Source organism: Lampetra fluviatilis, chromosome 45 (genome assembly GCF_964198595.1).
Source record: "Lampetra fluviatilis chromosome 45, kcLamFluv1.1, whole genome shotgun sequence".
In the NCBI taxonomy this organism is placed as follows: Eukaryota; Metazoa; Chordata; class Hyperoartia; order Petromyzontiformes; family Petromyzontidae; genus Lampetra; species Lampetra fluviatilis.
Window position 1 is genome coordinate 6,797,075 of NC_136319.1, and position 25,187 is coordinate 6,822,261.

The following is a 25,187-nucleotide window of genomic DNA, read 5'->3' on the forward strand; positions in this document are numbered from 1 at the left end:
AAGGTGCGGTTCCATTGTGCAATGCACACAGCCTGACCCTAGCCGGTCAATCAGCCTGTGGGACAAACCATTATCGCTGTGTCCCTGGCTGCTGCTGCTGGGTTTTGTTTGTACAAATATTATATCACTTGAGACCAGTCAAAGCTATGTATGTTTGTTGGATTTCTTCCACACCGTACGTAGCCAACCGTGCTAATCGGAAGTGCAGGGGAAGGACAACAAACTAAACACAAAAATAAGTTTTAGCTCACAGTGCGTGACTGTAACGCCACGTCTACACAGGTGAGCCCAGCCACCGTGTGGAACATTCCAGGGCGTGTCTCGAGGTATTTATAACTTCACTGCAGGTGAAGTCAAGTTCATTTCCTTGTTCGTCTCCGCTGTGTGAGCTGCTGCAGCGATAGCTCCTCCGTGTGCCGCGGCGAGCGACTGAGTCCGAGTGAAGCCATGGGCCATGGCGAGCGCGTCTCCCAGTGATTGTGTCGACAGTGAGCTGAGCTGTCCCATCTGCCTGGGCACGTTTGACTGCCCCTCCACGCTGAGCTGCGGACACTCGTTCTGCCTCCGGTGTCTGGACGGTGCCTGGGAGACAGCGAGCAGCTTCAGCTGCCCGCAGTGCCGAGCGGCCTTCCCTGAGCGACCCCAGCTGAAGAGAAACGTGGCGCTCGCCAACCTGGTGGAGCAGCTCAGAGTTGGAGAGAGGATGGCTGCAGTTGTCTTCTGTGATGGCTGTGGTGATGGGGAGACTCGTGCAGTGAAGACCTGCCTCAGGTGTGAAATGTCCCTGTGTGAGTCCCACTTGAAACCTCACCTGAACAACCAGAGATTGATGGACCACGTCCTGGTGGCTCCTATTGTCAGCCTGGAGGAGCGAAACTGCCAGCAGCATGGAGACCCTTACAGGTTCTTCTGTAAGCAGGACGAGAGCCTCGTGTGCAGGGACTGCACCATCGCAGGAGACCACATAGGACATCGGGTCATCACGCTCAAGGATGAGCACGAGACACGTAAGGTGAGGCCCTCACGGAGTGAGAGCTACTCAGATACAGAAAAAAACTATACCTCAACTCGAGCTGATTAAAGCTGTCACTGGCCATAACAACATGGGAAGTAAATAATCAGTGTCATTGGGATTAGAAACATTTCATGCAACGAACATCACCATGAGTTGATTCTCTCTCCACCGTCCCTTGCCCTTTTAGACTTTTTCAATCAGTCTGGGCTGACTTCCTGGCCATCACTGTTGAGGGCCCCGTGTGTAGTGGGGCTAAGAGGGAGTCGCTCAGAAAGTGGAGTCTCCTCTGGTGACTTCGTCTCGTACAGAGTGGAGTCGGAGAGGAGACACGAGCGGTGGAGGAGAAGAGGAAGAAGGCGGAGGTGTCCGTGGGACAGATGAAGGCCACTCGCAAGGACGTGCAGGTACGACGCGTGGACTTTGTTACCCTGTGACCTCCACCCTACTTGGAGTCTGTGACTTTCCCTGTGAGGACAACTTCATAGACTTAAGTAAACTTTGTTACTTTTGAATCAATGTGTAGTAACTGTGCAGGATTTTGAATTATTATTATCGCTATGGGTGCTTGAAATGTTAACAAATACAACGTTTATGGAAAAAAGGTCATATCTGGTGAGACTGCAAAACATTTCGCAGGATAACTCGAATGACCTGCAATAGGTGAGATAAAATAACACAGTATGGAGCAACAACTGTATTGAATTAGAAACTATACATTAAATGAGTGAACATGATAAAATGCGACTGGAAATAGTCGATTAAATGCTACAATAAACACAAGAGATGCGACTTCAAGAGCGTGTAGGGAATGCAGGAAAACACTTTAGCGCTCATGACACACATCCAACTGTCAAGCAGACACAACACAACGTAGAGTCAATGACTTTAAAATATTTTTAATTGAATGTGAACGAATCGTGATGTATTAGTGAATCACTCTTTCAGTGTTGTACATTTTCATGGCAAGGATAATCACGTGATTGCATCTACTTTTGATATGTCTTCAATGGTATTGCTCTGAGCCTGTTTGCATTGTCGCATGCATGAGTTTCTTCATTTATTCGTTTCTCAATCCACTTGTCCTGGTGAAGGTCGCGGCAGCAGAATATTGAGTAGGACGATCTAGACATCCCTTTCCCTGGTGACAGACTCTAGCACTTCCTGGGGAATTCCCAGGCATTCCTAGGCCAGCCGAGTGACATAGTCCCGCCAGCGTGTCCTGGGTCGGCCCCAGAGTCTTCAACCAGTGAAACATTCCCAGGAGAGTTCCAGGGGCAGTCTACCGGGTCACATCCTTACCAGGTGCCCAAACCACCTCAACTGGCTCCTCTCGATCTGGAAGAGCAGCGGGCTCACTCTGAGGCTTTTCCGGATTACCGAGCTTCTCACCCAAACACGGAAAGTGAGCCAAGCAACCCTGCGGAGAAACCTCATTTCGGTCCCTTGTACCCGCGATCTCATCCTTTCAGTCATTACCCAAAGCTCATAACAATAGGTGAATGTGGGAACATAGATCGACCTCTAAAGCAAGAGCTTTGTTCAAGAACTCAAGTCCCACTTCACTACCAGGGAACGGCACAGTGCCTGCAACACTTGGAAAGCCGCACTGATCCACCGGCCGATCTCCCGCTCCCACTTACCATCACTCGGGAAAAAAATCCCGAGGTACTTGAACTCCTCTAGTAAGGGCAGCTGTTCCCTCCTCACCTAGAGAGCACACTTCACCATCTCCTAGGAGTGAACCATGACCTTAGATTTGGTGCGTTGATCCTCATCACAGACGCTTCACATTCGGCATCAGACCGTTCAACTGCACGCTGGAGATCACAGACTGACGAGGAAAAGAGAATAACGTCATCTGCAAAAAGCACCTCCATGCCCCCGTACTGAATACTCTCCATATTTCGGCTGTGCCTTGATATCCTGTCCATGAATATCACAAACAGGAGTGGAGACAAGACGCACCCTGGGCGGAGTCCAACACCCAGTGTGAACAACTTTGATTTGGCACCAAGAATTTGGACACAGCTCTCACTCTGGGAATAGAGGGACTGGATAGCACACAAAAGCGGCTCTGGTACATCATACTCCCACAGCACCACCCACACGACATTGTAGGGAACACGGTCATATGCTTTCTCCAAGTTTATAAAGCAAAGGTAGACTGGAGAAGCATAATTTCATGACCCTTCAAATATCTGTGAGAAGGAAAAGAGCTGGTCCATTGTTCCACGACCCTGACGGAATCCGTATTGTTCCTCCTGAACCTGAGGATCAACCAACTGGCCGGAGCCTCCTTTCCAGCACTCAAACATTGGCTTTACCTCTTTAGTTGGAGCACACCCTCTAGCCCCTTTTTTAAAAATGGGAACCACGACTCCAGTTTGCCTTCCATGCAACATTGAAGAGGCCTGTTAACCACAACACTCCTATACTGTCCAGCGCTTTCAACAACTCTGGGTGAATCTCGTCCACCCCAGCAGCTTTGCTGCTATGAAGGCCCTTGACCGCCGCAGTGACGTCCGAAGCCGTGATGGATCCCACCCCCCCAGCTGTTTCCATGGCTGCCTTCTGAGAGGAGGGCATGTTCACCAGATTGAGGAGCTCATCAAAATGTTCCTTACACCTCTTGGCTATCTGCTTAGTTGAGTTCAATGTTAGTGAGAACAGCCTGGGCCATGTCCCGTCGACGTAATGCGTCTAATGGTTTGCAAGAAGATCTTTGAGGCTGCCCAGTAGTCTCTCTCCATGGCTTCTCCAAGCGCCTCCCATGTCCGGGCTTTCACTTCAGTTATTGCTACCGCTGCCACCCTCTTGGCAAGCTGGTATCTCTCAATCGAGTTGGGAGGCCTTTTTCTGAGCATAGCTCGGAAAAAGTCTCTTTATTCAACTTGACAGCGTCCCTCACCACTAGTGCCCACCAGCAGGACCTACGTTTGCCACTTTCACAGGCACTAACTGCCTTCCAACAACAGCTTTTCACAGTCGCATCTACAATCGAGGTCATAAACATCGTCCACTCAGACGCAATGTCCATCACCTTCTCTGGAGTGCAGGAGTAGTTTTCCCAGAAGTGGAAGTTGAAATCTTTCTGCACTGGGTCTTCCACCAGACGTTTCCAGAAAAGCTGCACTATTCGTTTGGGCATTCCCCATCTTTCTGGTCGGTGCCCCAAGCATCGGATCTAACTTACCACCAGGCGGTGATCAGTAGACAGCTCTGTCCATTTCTTCACCCGAATGTCCACAAAATATGTCTTCAGGTCCAATAATACAACTATAAAGTTAATCATTGACCTTCGGCCCAAGGTGCGCTGATACCAAGTACACATCAGCATCCTCATGTTCGAACATGGTGTTTGTTATTGACATTCCGTGACTATTGTAGAATCCCAGTAACATCTCACCGTTCGGGCTCAGATCAGGGGGGACATTCCCCCTAATCACGCCTCTCCAGGTATCTCCATATTCTCCCACGTGAGCATTGACATCGCCCAGTAAGACTATGGAGTCGGTAGGCGGCACGATTGAGCACTGCACCCATCATCTCCAAGAAGGCTGAATACTCTCAATTGCTGTTGGTACATATGCACAGACAACAGTCAGAGTTGTCCTTTCTGAGAGCCAGGTCTCATTGAGGCGACTCTCTCATCCACTGGGACAAACTCGAACTGAACAGCACCCAGCCGGGTGCTTGTGGGTATCCCCACTCCCACCCGAGGCCTTGTACCAGAAGTTTCTCTGGAATAGGAGAGCGACCACCCCCGATCGAGAAGTTTGCTTCCAGTGCCAATGCTGTGTGGGGAGGTGAGACCAACTACATCTAGACGGTACCTTTCCACCTCCTCCACCAGCACCGACTCCCCCTCCCCCCTAGTGACATTACATACCACGTCCTAATAGCGAGCGCCCATTTCCAAGGTCCAGTCCTTCTGAGACCATCCTTCTCCCTGCCATACTATTGTAGATGAGTAGTGTGGCGACGTGACGCCATGAGCGCAGTGAGGCGCGATGACGTCATGTCATGGGGAATACTTAAGGGGGGACCCCCCGTGACGAAAGCGGGGTCGTTGTGGGATGGTGATGGTCTGAAGGAGGTCTCTCCTGCTCGTGACCGGACAGTGTTGGCTAATCCCCCGTCCGAGTTCTACGAGTAGGAGAGCCGAAGATACTGCCAGGTGTAGGGCTCATAGAAGTCTGCAAGAGTCGGATAGGGTTACGTGAATTGCTGCTCTCCTCGGTCGGGCAGTGTTGGTTGAGCCCCTGTCCCAACCCGAGTGAGAAAGCCCTAGAGATAGCCGAGCTAGGGACAGATAGAGCCTGAGGTCTGAGTGAAGGACCGAGTATAGGGACACCTATCTCTGGTGTGGAGCTTTTTTTTGTGTTTAATAAACCGGCGTAAGCCCTTACCAGGAAATCTGCCTCCGAGTCGTCATGCACTACGCAACACTAGCATCACACCCGCCCCTCACCTTTCGTCCTGAAGATGGTAGGCCCACAGGACAGCTCCACGTAGCCGGGTTACGTGGGTCTCCCACCCACTAGGCTCTTCTCGGCGAACACCACAACCGAGGCCTGGCTCTATGTGGTTGTCCTGGTATACCTTGTCTGGGTGAGGTTCTCTGATTTTGGTATTTTTTAACCACTCATAAAGTGATGTTTTTTGGACCATTATTTGTCTGGAACCTCCCCCCTTACCTGTTCACGAAGGGACAACCTACCAGGAACACAAGACTCCAGGCGACATAGGTCTGAGGGTCATTGAAACACACAAACCCCACCACCACGATAAGGTTACAAGTATCCAATGTCATGCAAATCCTACTGTAAAAGAGGGCATCAAGTCAGCTGGTGATAATGTACACAACATCTCCGTGTTGTGAAAAATATTAGAAATAAAAACAGATAAGCAGATAATAGGTTCCCATCAAATATCTACCTCTGTATAAAAATCATGAGAAATTGACACATCCCATTAGCCCCACGACGTGGGAGTGCATCATTTCAAAAGTATTGAATGAGTACAAGCAAGCTCTGGACTGGTTTCCACACCCAGTGTCTCAGTATCAGTCAGGTTTTCTGTAGTCAATGCTGGTGTGCTTCCCTATGTTTATAGGCAAGGACCTTCTCGTGAAGATATTGGTCGTAGTTCGATGCCAAATAATAATACACAACTCAACCATAATAATTTTATTTTTTGTGGAGAATATAACTAAGAAAATATATAAACGGATGATATTTTTTGCATTATAGATTTGTCTCTCCCCCTAAAATACATATTTCTAACATCCACAGTCTTCTGTGAGTGCATAGATATAGCAGCATTTATTCAGTATATGTGTAGGAAATAGAATGGATCACTACAGCGCATAGCGCGAGGTACAGTAGAATGAGGAATTGTGGGTGTAGCAGTCAGCACAGCAGGTAATGCCACTATGGGGCGTGGTGCTGGCTGCTGGCGGTGGGGGGCATGTGGGGACATGGCAACCCGGCTGGCTGGCGAAGCACGTGATGTGCGTTGGTGAGGGAGGTCGGGCAAAGGTGACCGAGGGGACACGGGGAGCATGGCCCAAGACCTTCTAGAGGGTTCCAGCAGGGGGCGTAGCCGAGGGGGGAGCTAGGCCACGCTAAGGGGCATAAAAGGGAAGCCCTGAGGCTGAATCGGGGCTGTCTACAGGTGGAATAGAACCCGAGGTGCTCCGTCTCCGTCTCCGGCATCGTGGGTCAGACAGCATGTTGGCTGCTCTGACCCGTAAATAGTTATCCCGTATGTGAACAGTGTGTAAGATATAGTGTAGAATAAAATTGTTGCCTCATCAAATAGTGTCTCAGAAGTGACTCACTACATATTTCCCAAATATACACATCTCACTCACCATGCAACTCCACCATCATTACACTTCCACTTAGAGTTGACAACTACCCAGGTTTGACTTGGACAGCACAGCCATTGGCATCTGTGTTCAGGTGGCAGGAATTTATTTGTAACGAAATCTTGTGGAATTGTGTTGAAGTTTATTACAATATACTGCACAGCTTTGATAAATATAGGCTGACTGAAATATGTCCAGGTTTGGTCCGAGGAAAAGGAAGCTATCCTATGTTTACTGTCATGCGTAGTGATAGGGCCCTGAATATTAATTGTTACACAGAAATCTCATTTTTCCAGTTACCCAGTTAATTTGCAAGGGAAATCCTTGATGCATCAGCATAGAACAAAAACAATATTGAGTTGATAGCTGCGGAGGGACATGCGACATTTGAAAAAAATGCGTAAGAGCTACGGGAGGAAAGAAAACATTAAAAACAAACATTAACAATATTAACAAAATAAACAAAAGGCGTATTGTACCAAAAAAGGGTTCATTAATGGTTAGAGAACAGATGAGTGCGAGGTGAAGTAAACATAATTGCATGCATGCCAATCGTGCTAATCAGAGGTGCGGGGTTCAGACAACTAAACACAAAAAGCAGTTCTATAGAAATTAGTTTTCAATCTAGATGATGAAAAATGCATAGCTCCAGTGGCTTCCTAATGTAATAATCCTTCTGGAGACGGCTTCGGAATCAGTCCTTTTATTTCCACTCCACGATACACTTTGCTCACTCACTCTCCGTTGCTGGCAGACAACAGAGAGAGGACAGACTACGCACTCAGTCTCCGCCGCGCACGTGGCACCCAGAGCCCCCGTCCGTGCGTGACCCTGCTCTCGTTAGTTTCAGTCTGCTCCCGATCGTTCCCTCTCACTCGCTCTTAATACCTTCGTCACGTGGTTCTCCCAGCCAATCATTGATGGACAGCTTCGACCATTCTCGATGGTTCCCTGTCAATCCCGGGACCACGCCCCTCATCCGGCTCCCCATTAGCTGGGGCCCCGAATGGCTAGGCCAATCACTCCTGATGACCTGTCGTGATCACGCCCGGGCCATGGTCCCTATCTCAACCCTTATTGGCTACAAGCAGGACCGGCAAGCCAATCCCCACGTGAACCCTTTATGGCTGTTATTACATCACCCCCCCCCCCCCCCCCCGGTGAAAAAATTTAGCCATCTCGGCTGGGAAAAGGGTGAAGAACCAATTCCGCAATGTGTTATTAGGGCACCAAGGTGCGTTTAACAATTTGAGGGTGAACCGGCGTTCCCACGCCTAACAACATTTAAAACAGTCACCCATAATAAAAAAAATCACAACATACATTAGGGCGCCCCTGCAGCGCAGTAACGACAGGGAATCAGCGAACCGATCAAACGTTAACGAAACGGAAGAGATTTCGACCGCGTACGCGACGCGGGACCCTCTCCGCTCCCAGCGCAAGGTCGCTTCGCTTCCGGATGGACAGGAGGTGGCAGGCTCGAAGAAGAAGTCGGTTGTTGGTGCTTGGTCACGTCCAGGGCGGGCCCCGTTGGAGGGGGGGCAGCGGGGGCTTCCTCAGCCCTCAGAACCTGTTCATCTGCAGGAGGCACAACACAGTCCCCCCTGGGATCAACAGGCGTGTCAAGCGGCGTAGTCGGCCCAGCAGAACCCGGCAGGTCAGCTATTGGGGATGAAGGACCGACACGCGCGTCAACATAGGGTTTAAGTCGCGAGGAATGAACATACCACCGACGTTTTCCATATTGAACGCGGATACTTTGCGAGTTCCGAACCTCTATGAGCGTCACCGGCCCCCGCCATGGCCTGTGCAGTTTAGGGGATGTGCCCGCCGGGACCTGGGGGCAGTGGAGCCACGCCAGGTCTCCTACTGACCAAGGCATGCGAGTATGCGATCGACGCGCGTACCGTTCGTTCCTTGCCTGAGCACGGGCCGTCGCACACCGGGCAGCCTCTCGCGCCTCCGTCACTCGTTCAAGCGAGTCACGCACGTGGCACCCAGAGCCCCCGTCCGCGCGTGACCCTGCTCTCGTTAGTTTCAGTCTGCTCCCGATCGTTCCCTCTCACTCGCTCTTAATACCTTCGTCACGTGGTTCTCCCAGCCAATCATTGATGGACAGCTTCGACCATTCCCGATGGTTCCCTGTCAATCCCGGGACCACGCCCCTCATCCGGCTCCCCATTAGCTGGGGCCCCGAATGGCTAGGCCAATCACTCCTGATGACCTGTCGTGATCACGCCCGGGCCATGGTCCCTATCTCAACCCTTATTGGCTACAAGCAGGACCGGCAAGCCAATCCCCACGTGAACCCTTTATGGCTGTTATTACACTAATATTGGAAGGAAGAATGTTCCAGACGGCCGCAGAAGTGCACCTGAAAGCGTGCGATGCAGTAGCCGTCTTTGTTCGATCTAGTGAATAAAAACACATAACGGAAATGCAAAAATAACAGCAAAAAGGTTGGGTCCAGGTACAGCAGCTGAAAGTGTGAAGTCCTGAGCTAGAGTGATTTTAAACAATGGAGGGAGGGAAAAGTGGCCAGCCTATGCTGAGAGGCATGGACATTCCAGTAATGTGAGGTAATTTTAATAACAGGTAATTTTAGTAAGTAATTAGCAGTTATTTTCTCCATATTTGTGCATAAAATATCTCAGTTGTATTGAACAATGTTTTTTGTATGTTTTGGGTAAGTACATTTGTTTTAGGAATGCATCTTAGGCAATATAATGGGACCGTATGGAAAATTATGTTTCGATTTACAATTGAATAGTTTCACTTAATGTTGTGATTATTTCCGCAGAGGAATCCAATTTAACGTTTTTATCTTACTTACCATATTATAAATGTGAAGGAACTATATACTTAAAGTTATCGACCTGTTCAATGAGATGTGAGTACAGAGACATAATGTGGTGGTAGGGCAAACTAGTGGAGTAGCCAGAAAACAACGTGACTTTGGTATTTATAGCATGGAATATGAATTGATAGCATCCGTCACACACCCTTGCAGGATTGCATGGTCCAGACCAAGGCGCGTATCACAGACGAGTTCAACCGCATGAGGGCGATGCTGGATAAGGACGAGAAGACGGCTCTGGATCGCGTGGATGTGAAGGGGCGTGAGCTGCTGTCCCAGATCGAGAAGAACATCGCTTATTACGAGCACGAGATCAACGAGCTCCAGGCAGCAGCCACGCGCCTGCGCACTCTGCAGGAGGAGAGGGACTCGCTCGCGTTCCTGCAGGTAGAGCTTTTGCGGAGTCAGGGAAGTACTCGCCTTACGAACACAACTCGTTCCCAGGCATGTTCGTAAGTCCAACCATTCATAAGTCGGAACACAACAATGTACTCTTTAAATGCCCATACAGTCGATAAAGTAACATAAATATAAAAAAATCCGTGTTATTTTCACTTACCTTGAGTCCTGATCCTCTTTTTCTTGTTGAAAGAGGTGCAATGAGTTATTACAATTGAATACAAACACACGGGGCACAAAGGCACACACACAAAAGACAAAGACACGTAAATAGACACCCACACGGACACTACAGAGACACACACACAAGGCACGCGTGCACACACTCCAACAGACTATGAAGGTGGCACCTCACATAAGAGGGTGAGTGGGCATCACCTCACCTGACCACCATTGACCACTGTTGCCTCCGCAGTGGTGATGTTTACACACTGAAAAAGTAAATCAGTTGAAGCTGAATCGACCTAGGGGAGGCCCAGGACCCATTCAGATAATCGTCACTGGTGTTGGTCGTGAGTGGGAATCGAACTCGTGTCGCTGGGTTGGTAACGCAGCGCGCTTACCATTGCACGACCACTCCCCCCACACTAATTTGTACACGCACGCACATACAAGCGCCGGCGCACACATGCACAAACACTCACTGCCAGCACGAGGCTGACTCATTACATCTCGCGGAGGATTGCTCTGCTGAAAAAACATTGTTCCATGATTAAGTTCACATTTTACGTCAATGTAACAAAAATATTAAATTCATGGAAGCTGGTTTGTAAGTCGGGTGTTCATAAGCCGAAAACTGCCTGTACATTTACCAAGGTGGCACATGCGAGGTATCACTAAGAACAGATAAACGCAACTTGCATTGTCAATACAATCTATGGCCCATGCGATCTGAAATTAAAGGTGGAACAAGTCCACCAACGTGAATTTCCAGTTAACATATATTAATTACTGCTATATTTCCAAATAATAAATACTTTATTAACACATAAATTCCTCGAGTTAATTATTGGCTGGTAATTTATATAGACGTTGCCACTACAATATCTAACCACATGGTCCTGTAAGAGACAGATTTTATTTACTTACCGCTAGATTTAGTTTATTCATGTAACAAAATGTCGACCAACCAAGAGTAATACTGAAACAGAAGAGCTTTTAACATCAGGAAAGCCACAGGAATTCGTTTTTTATCAGTCTCGAAAAGTTTAAACCGATCCGACGATTGTCTGCTTCAACAAGTGTTCACCCTCCATAGATGTTTTTTTGGGTTAGATCGCTTAAATATAAATGTCGTTAAACCCGCCACCATCCGACACAACCAATTAGATTTGTCACGTAAACATAACATGCCAATTTCGTTACTAGTTCAGCACACCGGAGTGTTGTAGAGTAAACCAAAAACATTTACAATTGGAGTACGATGTTTTGCCAGTAATTACAACCAGCCTCATCAGGTCACCGTCAAAATTGTGGAGAAATTCTTCTGTTTTGGTCTTAGAGGAATAAATGTGATGTCTTCACTGTGAACCAATCAGGTGCAAAGCCCAGAGTGGGAGAGGTGAGTTAATGTATGCATATAAATGACAATAGATCTCTATTATTAGTTGGGTTATTCAGTTAATCAAGACACAATGTACGTACGTTATAGTATGTACATTACCGACTTTTGGGCCAAAAAATCGTATCAAAGGTGGGCTTTTCTGAGGTTTTTGGGCCCGAAAATCGTCCCAAAAATGCTAGACAAAGATAACGCAATGCTCTGGGTGTAAGTCACCCTCGCAGTGGATAATTATTTCCAATTTTGGTTCACAATCACTGCCACTCGATGTCGAGTACCACGTACACCTCATTGCCCGTGGCAATGGTTTGAGAGGCCACACCTTGCTTATGAAAACCATCGAGTCCAAACGAGTCCACGGCTTTGTCTTATTTACAACCAACAACACTGGGATACGCAAATGGCTGAGTGCAGCTCAGCTCATCGCCTCTACCAATCACCGTGTGGTTAATGTGGCTGGAGGTAAATTGATTCACGTCCCCTGTCCTGTGTCTGACTCCTGCAGGTTCACCTGAAGGAGACAAACCGGTAGGGACACATGAAATCGCACAGATTTATACACGGGGTGACGCCTTGTGTGGGACATGGGCTGCGTGATGATGAGTGCAATATCGCTGTGTGGAATGATGCTGTGTAAGGCACTGGCTGTGATGATGTTGTGTGTGATGCTTCGTAAGACACTCGCTGTGTGTGATGCGATGTGTGATTATTGTGAGCGATGAAGCTGTGTGTGATGATGATGCTGTGAGTGGTGATGCTGTGTGTGATGCTGCATATGATGATGCTATGTGTGATGAAGCTGTGTGTGATGAAGCTATGTGTGATGATGAGCTGCGTGTGATGATGATGCTGTGATTGTTGATGCTGTGTGTGATGATGATATGTAAGACACGGGCTGTGTGAGTCACTCTGGTTCTGATCTTACAGGAGAGAGGCTCAGAAGGGATCTCCACCCTCATCTCCCAGCAAAACAGATATCGCATCTATCAGCGCCCTGCAGGGAGCTGTGGTCAACCTGCTGGCATTCATGTGTGAGTTCCACGGACTCTTACCACCTGTGCGTGTGTGTTATTGTGTGTGTACTTGGCCTGGCACAAGCGTCGTGGTGACGTCACCGCCACTTAGTGGCGAATGGCGGTTGTTGTTGTTGTAATTGTGCTTGTACAAGTATGTTGTGGAGCGGTAGTGCAGAAATTAGTGCACTGCGCTATGACCCTGGCGTCCCGAGTGTGATTCCTGCTCAAGGCCAACACCAGTGATGGATCATCTGAACCGGTCCTGGGCCTCCCCTAGGTCGACTCAGCCTCAATTGAGTACCTGGTGCGGTGTGTAAACATCACCACTAGGGAGACAAAGGCGGCCTGACGTGGGGCTGGCCACTTACCACCTGGTGTGCCATGCAGGCCTTCACAGGTGCTTGCTAACAGCACTTGCCCCAAAAGTTTGTTGAGTATATACGGGGGCATCTTTGTCTTTGTAAAGTGTATAGATCTACATTGAACTTCTTTCACACCAACCGTGCTAATCGGAGGTGTATGGATGAGAGTGAGTACGGATGTCCAGTGAAGATGGGATGGTTTGTGCACTGAGCTACAAACATCGTCACCAACAGGCTATTCACAGCCATGGCTAACATCAGTGGTGAGTGGATTCAGAACAAATTTTGGAGCCCTCCTAGGTACATTCAGCTTTAACGAGTACCTAGTACATTTTGTAAACATCACCACTGCAGACACAAAGGCTGCCTGTAGGATTTGTACGGTTCAATGATAAAAATGCGATATCCAGAATCACACATTTAGGATGCATAGGGTTTCGTGTTAATGCCTAAAGCTCCAAGACACAAAGGCACGTTGACGATTCTGTGTTACAATTCAGAGGTTAATCAGACAGCCAGTCAAGGGCTTGACCTTAGTTGACCATCTAAATCATTACCTAGCCAAAAAGGTAAATTACTAAAAAAACATATATCAATATACCTACACATTAAAATATAGCACATACACAAATGGGTGCAAACAACTATTACATGAGCTCTATTAACACTACACGTGTGTATAATTGAGTGAGGATGCTATTGCTATACTGCGTGTGAGTCTGACACACACCTTCTTAGGTTTTTTCGGTAAAGTCACGTAGAAAGTAAAATAAAGAAGAAGATGATTCCTTGCAGTCACGAAAGCTTCAAATCTGACACACACGCGCTATGGCTAAGATGTTTAGCATTCATTATTAGTGCATGAGGCAACAAGATACAGACATCTTGAGGATTCTTAGGGTTGAGTGTTACAGCCTGAAGCTCTCAGATTCAAAGGCAACTTTAGGTTATACTGGTAGGAACGAAGTGGACCAGCCTACAATAGATTATTTCGTCCGTCCGTCCGTCCAATGTCCGATTACGTGTAGCAACATCGCCCCCTACTGAAAACACTTGGCATGACCATACAAAAAGTGTAACATTCCCTTATAATTCCCTCAGATAGCTTTTAATTAAAACATTTACATTAATAAGGCTTTCCTGGCTAAACACGTGTAACATTCCCTTATAATTCCCTGAGATAGCTTTTAATTAAAACTTTGAAATTAAATAAAAAAAACTCACAGCACCCTAAAGCCTACAGCTAGGCCTAAAGCCTAGAACTAGGCCTCAAAGGCTCCCTTCGTATTGTACCCCCGCGTGTGTGCAAGGGAGTTAATGTTTAACAATGTTACATTCCCTGATGCTTTTAAATAGAAAAATTCAAATTTAAAGCTTTTACATAAATAATAAAAACATTTAAATTTAAAATTAACTCACGGCGGCCTAAAGCCTACAGCTAGGCCTAAAGCCTAGAACTAGGCGTCGAACTCTCCCTTCGTATCGTACCCCCGCGTGTGTGAAAGGGAGTTATGTTTAACAATGTTACATTCCCTCATGTTTTTCAATAGAACAGGGGCGGTTTCTTCATTAGGACGATTGGGCGACGCACCACCAATGTCATTCAACCACAGAGTCACGCTAGCTGTCACTGTCAGCCTCTGGATATAGTCCAATCAGCGTCATGTCACGTTCTGTGGAGTACCGCCTCTTTTTGGGCGATTTCACTACGGCTGAGAATCGCCCCGAGTGGCCCCATAGACTTACATTCAAAGATGTTTTTTTTCGAACGGGGGCGCTGCAATGCCTTCTCTATGGCTTCCGGGAGGGCATGCACTAACGTGCTTACGTCATCATACGTGCTAACGTCATCATACGTAAGCACGTTTCATCCAACAATATAATTTATCGCCACCTAGTGGAATCTTTAATAAAATAAACTTGAGTGGTTTGTTTTAATAGTGAGTATATAAACAAACAAGATGTATTGTAAGAGTCACTTTATTTTTCATTAATATTAAAGAAGTGAAGTTGCCTTTACATGCTTAAGCTGTTAATTTATTCATTGCATGGGTGGACCTTATCAATCATCCAGACATTTGCCCCCCCTGAGAGATTTTGCAGGAGCCGCCACTGCAATAGAAACATTTACATTTAAAGCTTTTACATAAATAATTAAAACATTTTAATTAAAAATTAACTCACAGCGGCCTAACGCCTACAGCTAGGCCTAAAGCCGAGAACAAGGCCTCACACTCTCCCTTCCTATCGTCCGATTCGGTGTAGCAACATCGCCCACTACTGAAAACACTTGGCAGGACCCTACAAAAACCTTTAGACTCAGTGGGGCTTTCCTGGCTAAACAAGTGTAATAATACATTATGTTTATATTCTTTGGTTATTCGTTCCTACCAGCCCACCCCGCAGGGTCCTGTTATTAGACAGCCAGGCCAAGGCATAAGCAGAGTTGCCCGTGTAAATCACTACACGGGCAACAACAAGTTAATTACAAAAGAAAACGTATCACCATGGTGATACGTTGATATAGACAGATATCCCTCGTATGGCCTTAACAGACTGTTGGGGCAAGTGCTGTTAGCGAGCTCCTATGAAGGGGTGGGTGGCCAGCACCACGCCCGACCGCCTTTGTCTTCCTAGTGGCGATATTTAAACACCACAGTCTTCACTACACTATCACACACACACGAGTGTACATCACTACACTATCACACACACACACACACGAGTGTAAATCACTACACCATCACACACACACGAGTGTACATCACAACACTATCACACACACACGAGTGTACATCACTACACCATCACACACACACACACGAGTGTACATCACTACACTATCACACACACACACTAGTGTACATCACTACACTATCACACTTACACACGAGTGTACATCACTACACTATCTCACACACACACACGAGTGTACATCACTACACCATCACACACACACACGAGTGTACATCACTACACCATCACACACACACACGAGTGTACATCACTACACTAGCACACACACACACTAGTGTACATCACTACACTATCACACACACACACACACTAGTGTACATCACTACACCATCACACACACACGAGTGTACATCACTACACCATCACACACACACGAGTGTACATCACTACACTATCACACACACACACACCAGTGTACATCACTACACTATCACACACACACACACACTAGTGTACATCACTACACTATCACACTTACACACGAGTGTACATCACTACACTATCTCACACACACACGAGTGTACATCACTAAACTATCACACACACACGAGTGTACATCACTACACCATCTCACACACAGACGAGTGTACATCACTACACTATCACACACACACACGAGTGTACATCACTACACTATCACACACACACACGAGTGTACATCACTACACTATAACACACACACACGAGTGTACATCACTACACTATCACACACACACACGAGTGTACATCACTACACTATCACACACACAAACGAGTGTACATCACTACACTATCACACACACAGTGTACATCACTACACCATCACACACACACACACGTGTACATCACTACACTATCACACACACACGAGTGTACATCACTACACTATCACACACACACACACGAGTGTACATCACTACACTATCACACACACACGAGTGTACATCACTACACTATCACACACACGAGTGTACATCACTACACTATCTCATACACACGAGTGTACATCACTACACTATCACACACAAACGAGTGTACATCACAACACCATCACACACACGAGTGTACATCACAACACCATCACACACACGAGTGTACATCACTACACTATCACACACACACACGAGTGTACATCACAACACCATCACACACACGAGTGTACATCACTACACTATCACACACACACACGAGTGTACATCACTACACTATCACACACACACGAGTGTACATCACTACACTATCACACACACGAGTTTACATCACTACACTATCACACACACACGAGTGTACATCACTACACTATCACACACACACACGAGTGTACATCACTACACTATCACACACACACGAGTGTACATCACTACACTATCACACACACACACACGAGTGTACATCACTACACTATCACACACACACACACGAGTGCACATCACTACACTATCACACACACACGAGTGTACATCACTACACTATCACACACACACAGTGTACATCACTACACTATCACACACACACACACGAGTGTACATCACTACACTATCACACACACACACACGAGTGTACATCACTACACTATCACGCACACCCACGAGTGTACATCACTACACTATCACACACACACGAGTGTACATCACTACACTATCACACACACACGAGTGTACATCGCTACACTATCACACACACACACGAGTGTACATCGCTACACTATAACACACATGAGTGTACATCACTACACTATCACACACATGAGTGTACATCACTACACTATCACACACACACGAGTGTACATCACTACACTATCACACACACACACGAGTGTACATCACTACACTATCAAACACACACAAGTGTACATCACTACACTATCACACACACACGAGTGTACATCACTACACTATCAAACACACACGAGTGTATATCACTACACTATCTCACACACACGAGTGTACATCACTACACTATCAAACACACACGAGTGTACATCACTACACTATCTCACACACACGAGTGTATATCACTACACTATCTCACACACAAGTGTACATCGCTACACTATCACACACACACACGAGTGTACATCACTACACTATCAAACACACACGAGTGTACATCACTACACTATCACACACACACGAGTGTACATCACTACACTATCAAACACACACGAGTGTACATCACTACACTATCACACACACGCGTGTTCATCACTACACTATCACACACACACACACGAGTGTACATCACTACACTATCACACACACACGAGTGTACATCACTACACTATCTCACACACACGAGTGTATATCACTACACTATCTCACACACAAGTGTACATCGCTACACTATCACACACACACACGAGTGTACATCACTACACTATCAAACACACACGAGTGTACATCACTACACTATCACACACACACGAGTGTACATCACTACACTATCAAACACACACGAGTGTACATCACTACACTATCACACACACACGAGTGTACATCACTACACTATCAAACACACACGAGTGTACATCACTACACTATCACACACACACGAGTGTACATCACTACACTATCAAACACACACGAGTGTACATCACTACACTATCTCACACACACACGAGTGTACATCACTACACTATCACACACACGCGTGTTCATCACTACACTATCACACACACACACGCGAGTGTACATCACTACACCATCACACACACGCGTGTTCATCACTACACTATCACACACACACACGCACACGAGTGTATATCACTACACTATCACACACACGAGTGTACATCACTACACTATCACACACACGAGTGTACATCACTACACTATCACACACACACACGCACACGAGTGTACATCACTACACTATCACACACGCACGAGTGTGCATCACTACACTATCACACACACACGAGTGTGCATCACTACACTATCACACACACGAGTGTGCATCACTACACTATCACACACACGAGTGTACATCACTACACTATCACACACACACGAGTGTGCATCACTACACTATCACACACACGAGTGTACATCACTACACTATCACACACACGAGTGTACATCACTACACTATCACACACACACACGCACACGAGTGTACATCACTACACTATCACACACGCACGAGTGTGCATCACTACACTATCACACACACACGAGTGTGCATCACTACACTATCACACACACACACAGAGTGTACATCACTACACTTTCACACACACACACACACGAGTGTACATCACTACACTATCTCACACACACACACGAGTGTGCATCACTACACTATCACACACACACGAGTGTACATCACTACACTATCACACACACACACGCGAGTGTACATCACTACACTATCACACACACACACACCAGTGTACATCACTACACTATCACACACACACGAGTGTACATCACTACACTATCACACACACACGAGTGTATATCACTGCACTATCACACACACACACACGAGTGTACATCACTACACTATCACACACACACACACGAGTGTACATCACTACACTATCACACACACAGTGTACATCACTGCACTATCACACACACACAGTGTACATCACTACACTATCACACACACACACACGAGTGTACATCACTACACTATCACACACACACGAGTGTATATCACTACACTATCACACACACGAGTGTACATCACTACACTATCTCAGGCACACACACACACGAGTGTACATCACTACACTATCACACACACACGAGTGTACATCACTACACTATCACACACACACGAGTGTGCATCACTACACTATCACACACACACACGAGTGTACATCACTACACTATCACACACACACACACGAGTGTACATCACTACACTATCACACACACACACGAGTGTACATCACTACACTATCACACACACACGAGTGTGCATCACTACACTATCACACACACACACGAGTGTATATCACTACACTATCACACACACACACACACGACTGTACATCACACTATCTCACACACACACACGAGTGTACATCACTACACTATCACACACACGAGTGTACATCACTACACTATCACACACACACACACGAGTGTACATCACTACACTATCTCATACACACGAGTGTACATCACTACACTATCACACACACACGAGTGTACATCACTACACTATCACACACACACGAGTGTACATCACTACACTATCACACACACACGAGTGTACATCAATACACTATCACACACACACGAGTGTACATCACTACACTATCACACACACACGAGTGTACATCAATACACTATCACACACACACGAGTGTACATCACTACACTATCACACACACACGAGTGTACATCAATACACTATCACACACACACGAGTGTACATCAATACACTATCACACACACACGAGTGTACATCACTACACTATCACACACACACACACACGAGTGTACATCAATACACTATCACACACACACGAGTGTACATCAATACACTATCACACACACACGAGTGTACATCACTACACTATCACACACACACGAGTGTACATCAATACACTATCACACACACACGAGTGTACATCACTACACTATCACACACACACGAGTGTACATCAATACACTATCACACACACACGAGTGTACATCACTACACTATCACACACACACGAGTGTACATCACTACACTATCACACACACACGAGTGTACATCACTACACTATCAAACACACACGAGTGTACATCACTACACTATCACACACACACGAGTGTACATCACTACACTATCAAACACACACGAGTGTACATCACTACACTATCACACACACACGAGTGTACATCACTACACTATCAAACACACACGAGTGTACATCACTACACTATCACACACACACACACGAGTGTGCATCACTACACTATCACACACACACGAGTGTACATCACTACACTATCACACACACACACACGAGTGTACATCACTACACTATCACACACACACAGTGTACATCACTACACTATCACACACACACACACACGAGTGTACATCACTACACTATCACACACACACGAGTGTACATCACTACACTATCACATACACACGAGTGTACATCACTACACTATCACACACACACACGAGTGTACATCACTACACTATCACACACACACGAGTGTACATCACTACACTATCACACACACACGAGTGTACATCACTACACTATCACACACACACGAGTGTACATCACTACACTATCACACACACACGAGTGTACATCACTACACTATCACACACACACGAGTGTACATCACTACACTATCACACACACACACGAGTGTACATCACTACACTATCACACACACACACAGTGTACATCACTACACTATCACACACACACAGTGTACATTACTACAATATCACACACACACAGTGTACATCACTACACTATCACACACACACACGAGTGTACATCACTACACTATCACACACACACACACACAGTGTACATCACTACACTATCACACACACACGAGTGTACAACACTACACTATCACACACACACACGCACGAGTGTACATCACTACACTATCATACACACACGAGTGTACATCACTACACTATCACACACACGAGTGTACATCACTACACCATCACACACACACACGAGTGTACATCACTACACTATCACACACACGAGTGTACATCACTACACCATCACACACACGAGTGTACATCACTACACTATCACAAACACACGAGTGTACATCACTACACTAACACACACACACGAGTGTACATCACTACACCATCACACCCACCTCGTGTGCCGTGCCGGACTTCACAGGTGCTCACCAACACCACTTGCCCCTACAGCCTGTGAAAGGTGACACGCGGGAGATGTTTGTGTTTGTTGTACACACACAGAGACGCTGCGGCGGTGTTGATATCCATGCTGCTTCTGCTGCTGTGATCCACTGCCTCCCACGGGCACTACCGCACAGTGGGGCTGAACGATGAATCGATTTCAAATCGAAGTCGCAATTTGAGACAATGCGATTTGCAAATCACAAAAGTTGCGATTTTTGAAAAGTCCTATTACTGTACTTTCTTATTGGAATGTTTTATTTTTTATTATTAGAACTTTATTGATTTAACTTAACAATTAATTCTAGATGTGAAGCTTTCGTGACTGCAAGGGTTCATACTCTTAGGTTGTTTCGGTAAAGTCACGTAGGTAAAAATAAATAAATAATAATAAATGAAAATAACTTAATTAAATCACGACGTTTCGGAGGCAACACAAGTCTCCGTCTTCACGTGGGACCGTCACAGCTAGATTTACTGTATCACTTTATATTATTATATTACTATTATTTTATTATTATTAGTTAATTTTATTATTTTTTATCATTATTAGTTAATACTATGTTATTTTATTATTATTATGCAATTATTATTTTATTATTAAAATATCTTATTAGTATTTTATGATTACTTTATCAATATTAATTTATTATTATTTTATTTCAATATTGTTGTCGTTTTATTTTTTTATTTTATTACTATTATTTTATTACTATTTTAATATTTTATCATTATTTTGGCGCTATTATTATTTTATAATTATTTTATGTTATTAGCATTTTATTATTATTTTATTATTATTGTGTTATTATTTATTATTATTATTATTTTACCTACGTGACTTTACCGAAAAAAAATTAACAATTGTTCTATGTTTGATCGTTCTATTTCAATTAAGACATTTTAATAAATACATGTTGGAAGCAATTCATATCTTTTAAGTTTTCAGCCTTGCATTAGAATATATAGAGCAGTTCACATTTTGATGGTATCATAACATGTTTTACATCTATTACACAGTGAATATTGAACTGAAGCTCGACTTTTAAAAATGTAGATGACGAGGCAGACAAACGCACCGCTGTACTGTACTTCTGTGCTCTCGAAAGCCGCGCCGCCTGCCTTCGACAACGCGCGGTGACCGGCATGGTGAAGTATGGTCAAATATCCCCCGCGACCCGCACGGTGTAGGGAGGCCCTCATCCAGCAGTGGATTGACAAAGTGCCCGTTACATGTCATCACACCGATAGCTACGCATTACAACGTTGTATAACAATGCTCATTATGAATTGCTCTACTGTAGTGTACGTGCGTGTTAGTGCACGAGTGCTGTTGTTATAGTGGTGCTGTTGCTACATGGCTACTGTGATTATCGTTACTGCAGACGGACGCTCACCGACTCTGGACCCAAACTCGGCCTACAACGACCTCCAGATTTCCTCGGACCTCAGGACGGTGACGCGGACCGCTGTCTCCCAGGGTCGCCCCGATCACCCGCACCGCTTTGATGGCTACTACCAAGCCCTGTGCTCCGAGAGCTTCTCGTCGGGTCAGCACTACTGGGAGGTGGACGTGGGGGGTGCGGCGGGGCGCTGTGAGGTTGGAGTCGCGTACGGGACGATCGCACGGAAAGGGAGTGGTAAAGAGTGCGGGCTGGAACAGAACGACTCATCCTGGGTTTTATATAAAACTAACAACAGCTGCTACGTGTGGCATGGTGGTGTATTGACCTCAGTGCCGGTGAGGGATCCTCCCCATAGAGTCGGGTGTCACCTGCACTGGGAGGCGGGGCTGCTGTCGTTTTACCGCGCCGACTCAATGGAGCTGCTGCACTCCGTCCACCGCTCGTTTAGTCAACCGCTCTACCCTGCACTGTGGGTGGGTGGTGATGGTGACTCAGTGAGGATTCTGGATCTGAGTCGTGCGTCCTGAGAGCACAGAGTGTAAGTGGCGAAGAGAAACGGGCACAACGCACAGACTCATGCACACAAAGACACAGATCCCCCGTGTAGCCTTCACAGGCTGTAGGGGCAAGTGCTGTTAGCGAGCACCTATGGGGCCGTCCATAAATGACGTCACGCACCTAGGGGGGGGGGGCAGACATTTGTGACGATGAGGGGGAGAAATATGACGTCATGTCAAAATGCGCAACTTAAATAAAAATAGACAACACGTTCTACTTAATTAAATATACTTTTTAATAAATGTTTTCTCCTACAACATCAGAGTGCAGCGCCACATTAAATACACACTAGAATGACAATAGCTTGAAGCGATTTGAAACATGTTTTATATTTTTGGGGGGGGGGGGCAGAGCTTTGTGACGTCATATTTGAAGGGGGGTCTGACTTTTGTGACGCCGTGTGACGAAGGGGGGGGGGAGGGTCAAAAATCGCGTGACCAACCCACTAACCCAAAGAAAATTATCACCAAAGTAGCCTTACATAACTGTTGGGGCAAAAGCTGTTTGCTAGTAGCACCTATGAAGGCCGGCACAGCACACTAGGGGGTGGGTGGCCAACACCACGCCCGGCCGCCTTTGTCTCCCCAGTGGTGATGTTTACATACCGTACCAGGAACTATTTTTTCAGGCTGAGTTGACCTAGGGGAGGCCCATGACCGGTTCATAAACACCAGTGACGATTATCGGAATCGGTCCAGGTTCTCCCCTAGGTCGACTGAGCCTCAAATGAATACCTGCTGCGATGTGTAAACATCGCCACTGGGGAGACAAAGGCGGGTCGGGCGTGGTGCTGGTCACCGACCCCCTCGTGTGCCACAGTGCCGGCCTTCATAGGTGCTACTCGTAAACAGCTTTTGCCCCAACAGTTTTGTAAGGCTACTTTGGTGATAATTTTATTTGGGTTAGTGGGTTGGTGTGTATGCCGTTGTCTGGGTGTGTGTCTTTGTTACTGTGTCTTTGTGTCTGTGTGTATTTTTGTTTTGGTGCTGGCCACCCACCCCCTCATGTGCGAGAGTACCAGCCTTCACAGGCGCTGCTACTTGCTACTAACAGACCTTTCCCCAACAGTCTGTTAAGACTACACAGACACATATAAATAGACACACGTACATACACACAACAACCGCCATTCGCCACTAAGTGGCGGTGACGTCACCACGACGCTTGTGCCAGGCCATGTGCACCTTGAGGCCACGTGAAGTGTCGAACGCCCGCTGGCAGGAGGTCACGGGGCAGACCCAGCAGGTGCCACGGGTCGACTGACCGAGATGACCGAGATGACTGGCTGATGCACCACCTGTGCCCCCTACTGTACCAACTTGCTGTGCTTTAGCCACCCGGCGCTCCGCTCGTTGTTGTGAGCGTCGCTCCTCCGCTCTCCGTTGTTGTTGGAGGGCGACTGCCTCCAACTGCCCAGTAGCGTCCTTCACGAGCCTCCTCCACTGAGGCCGATCTTGACACCGCTGGTACCAGTCATCGGCAAGTCCACTCAGCTCCACGTCCTCCTGTACCACATCACTCCATCTCTTCTCTAGCCCATGCC

At 46.5% G+C, this 25,187-nt stretch overlaps 1 protein-coding gene across 1 annotated transcript; it reads left to right on the forward strand.

The window, feature by feature from the left end:
- Positions 1–454: 454 nt before the first annotated feature.
- Positions 455–23,613, forward strand: LOC144947496 (E3 ubiquitin-protein ligase TRIM11-like). The gene is made up of 6 exons (XM_078876721.1): positions 455–1,012; positions 1,324–1,419; positions 9,898–10,131; positions 12,210–12,232; positions 12,632–12,735; positions 23,066–23,613. The coding sequence occupies exons 1-6, from the start codon at positions 455–457 to the stop codon at positions 23,611–23,613; spliced, it is 1,563 nt and encodes a 520-aa protein (XP_078732847.1).
- Positions 23,614–25,187: the final 1,574 nt, after the last annotated feature.

Coding starts and splice junctions, on each gene's coding strand:
- LOC144947496 (XM_078876721.1), top strand. CDS start 455: ATGGCGAGCGCGTCTCCCAGTGATTGTGTCGACAGTGAGCTGAGCTGT. Junction 1,013..1,323: donor ATGAGCACGAGACACGTAAG/GTGAGGCCCTCA, acceptor CGTCTCGTACAG/AGTGGAGTCGGAGAGGAGAC. Junction 12,233..12,631: donor CACCTGAAGGAGACAAACCG/GTAGGGACACAT, acceptor CTGATCTTACAG/GAGAGAGGCTCAGAAGGGAT.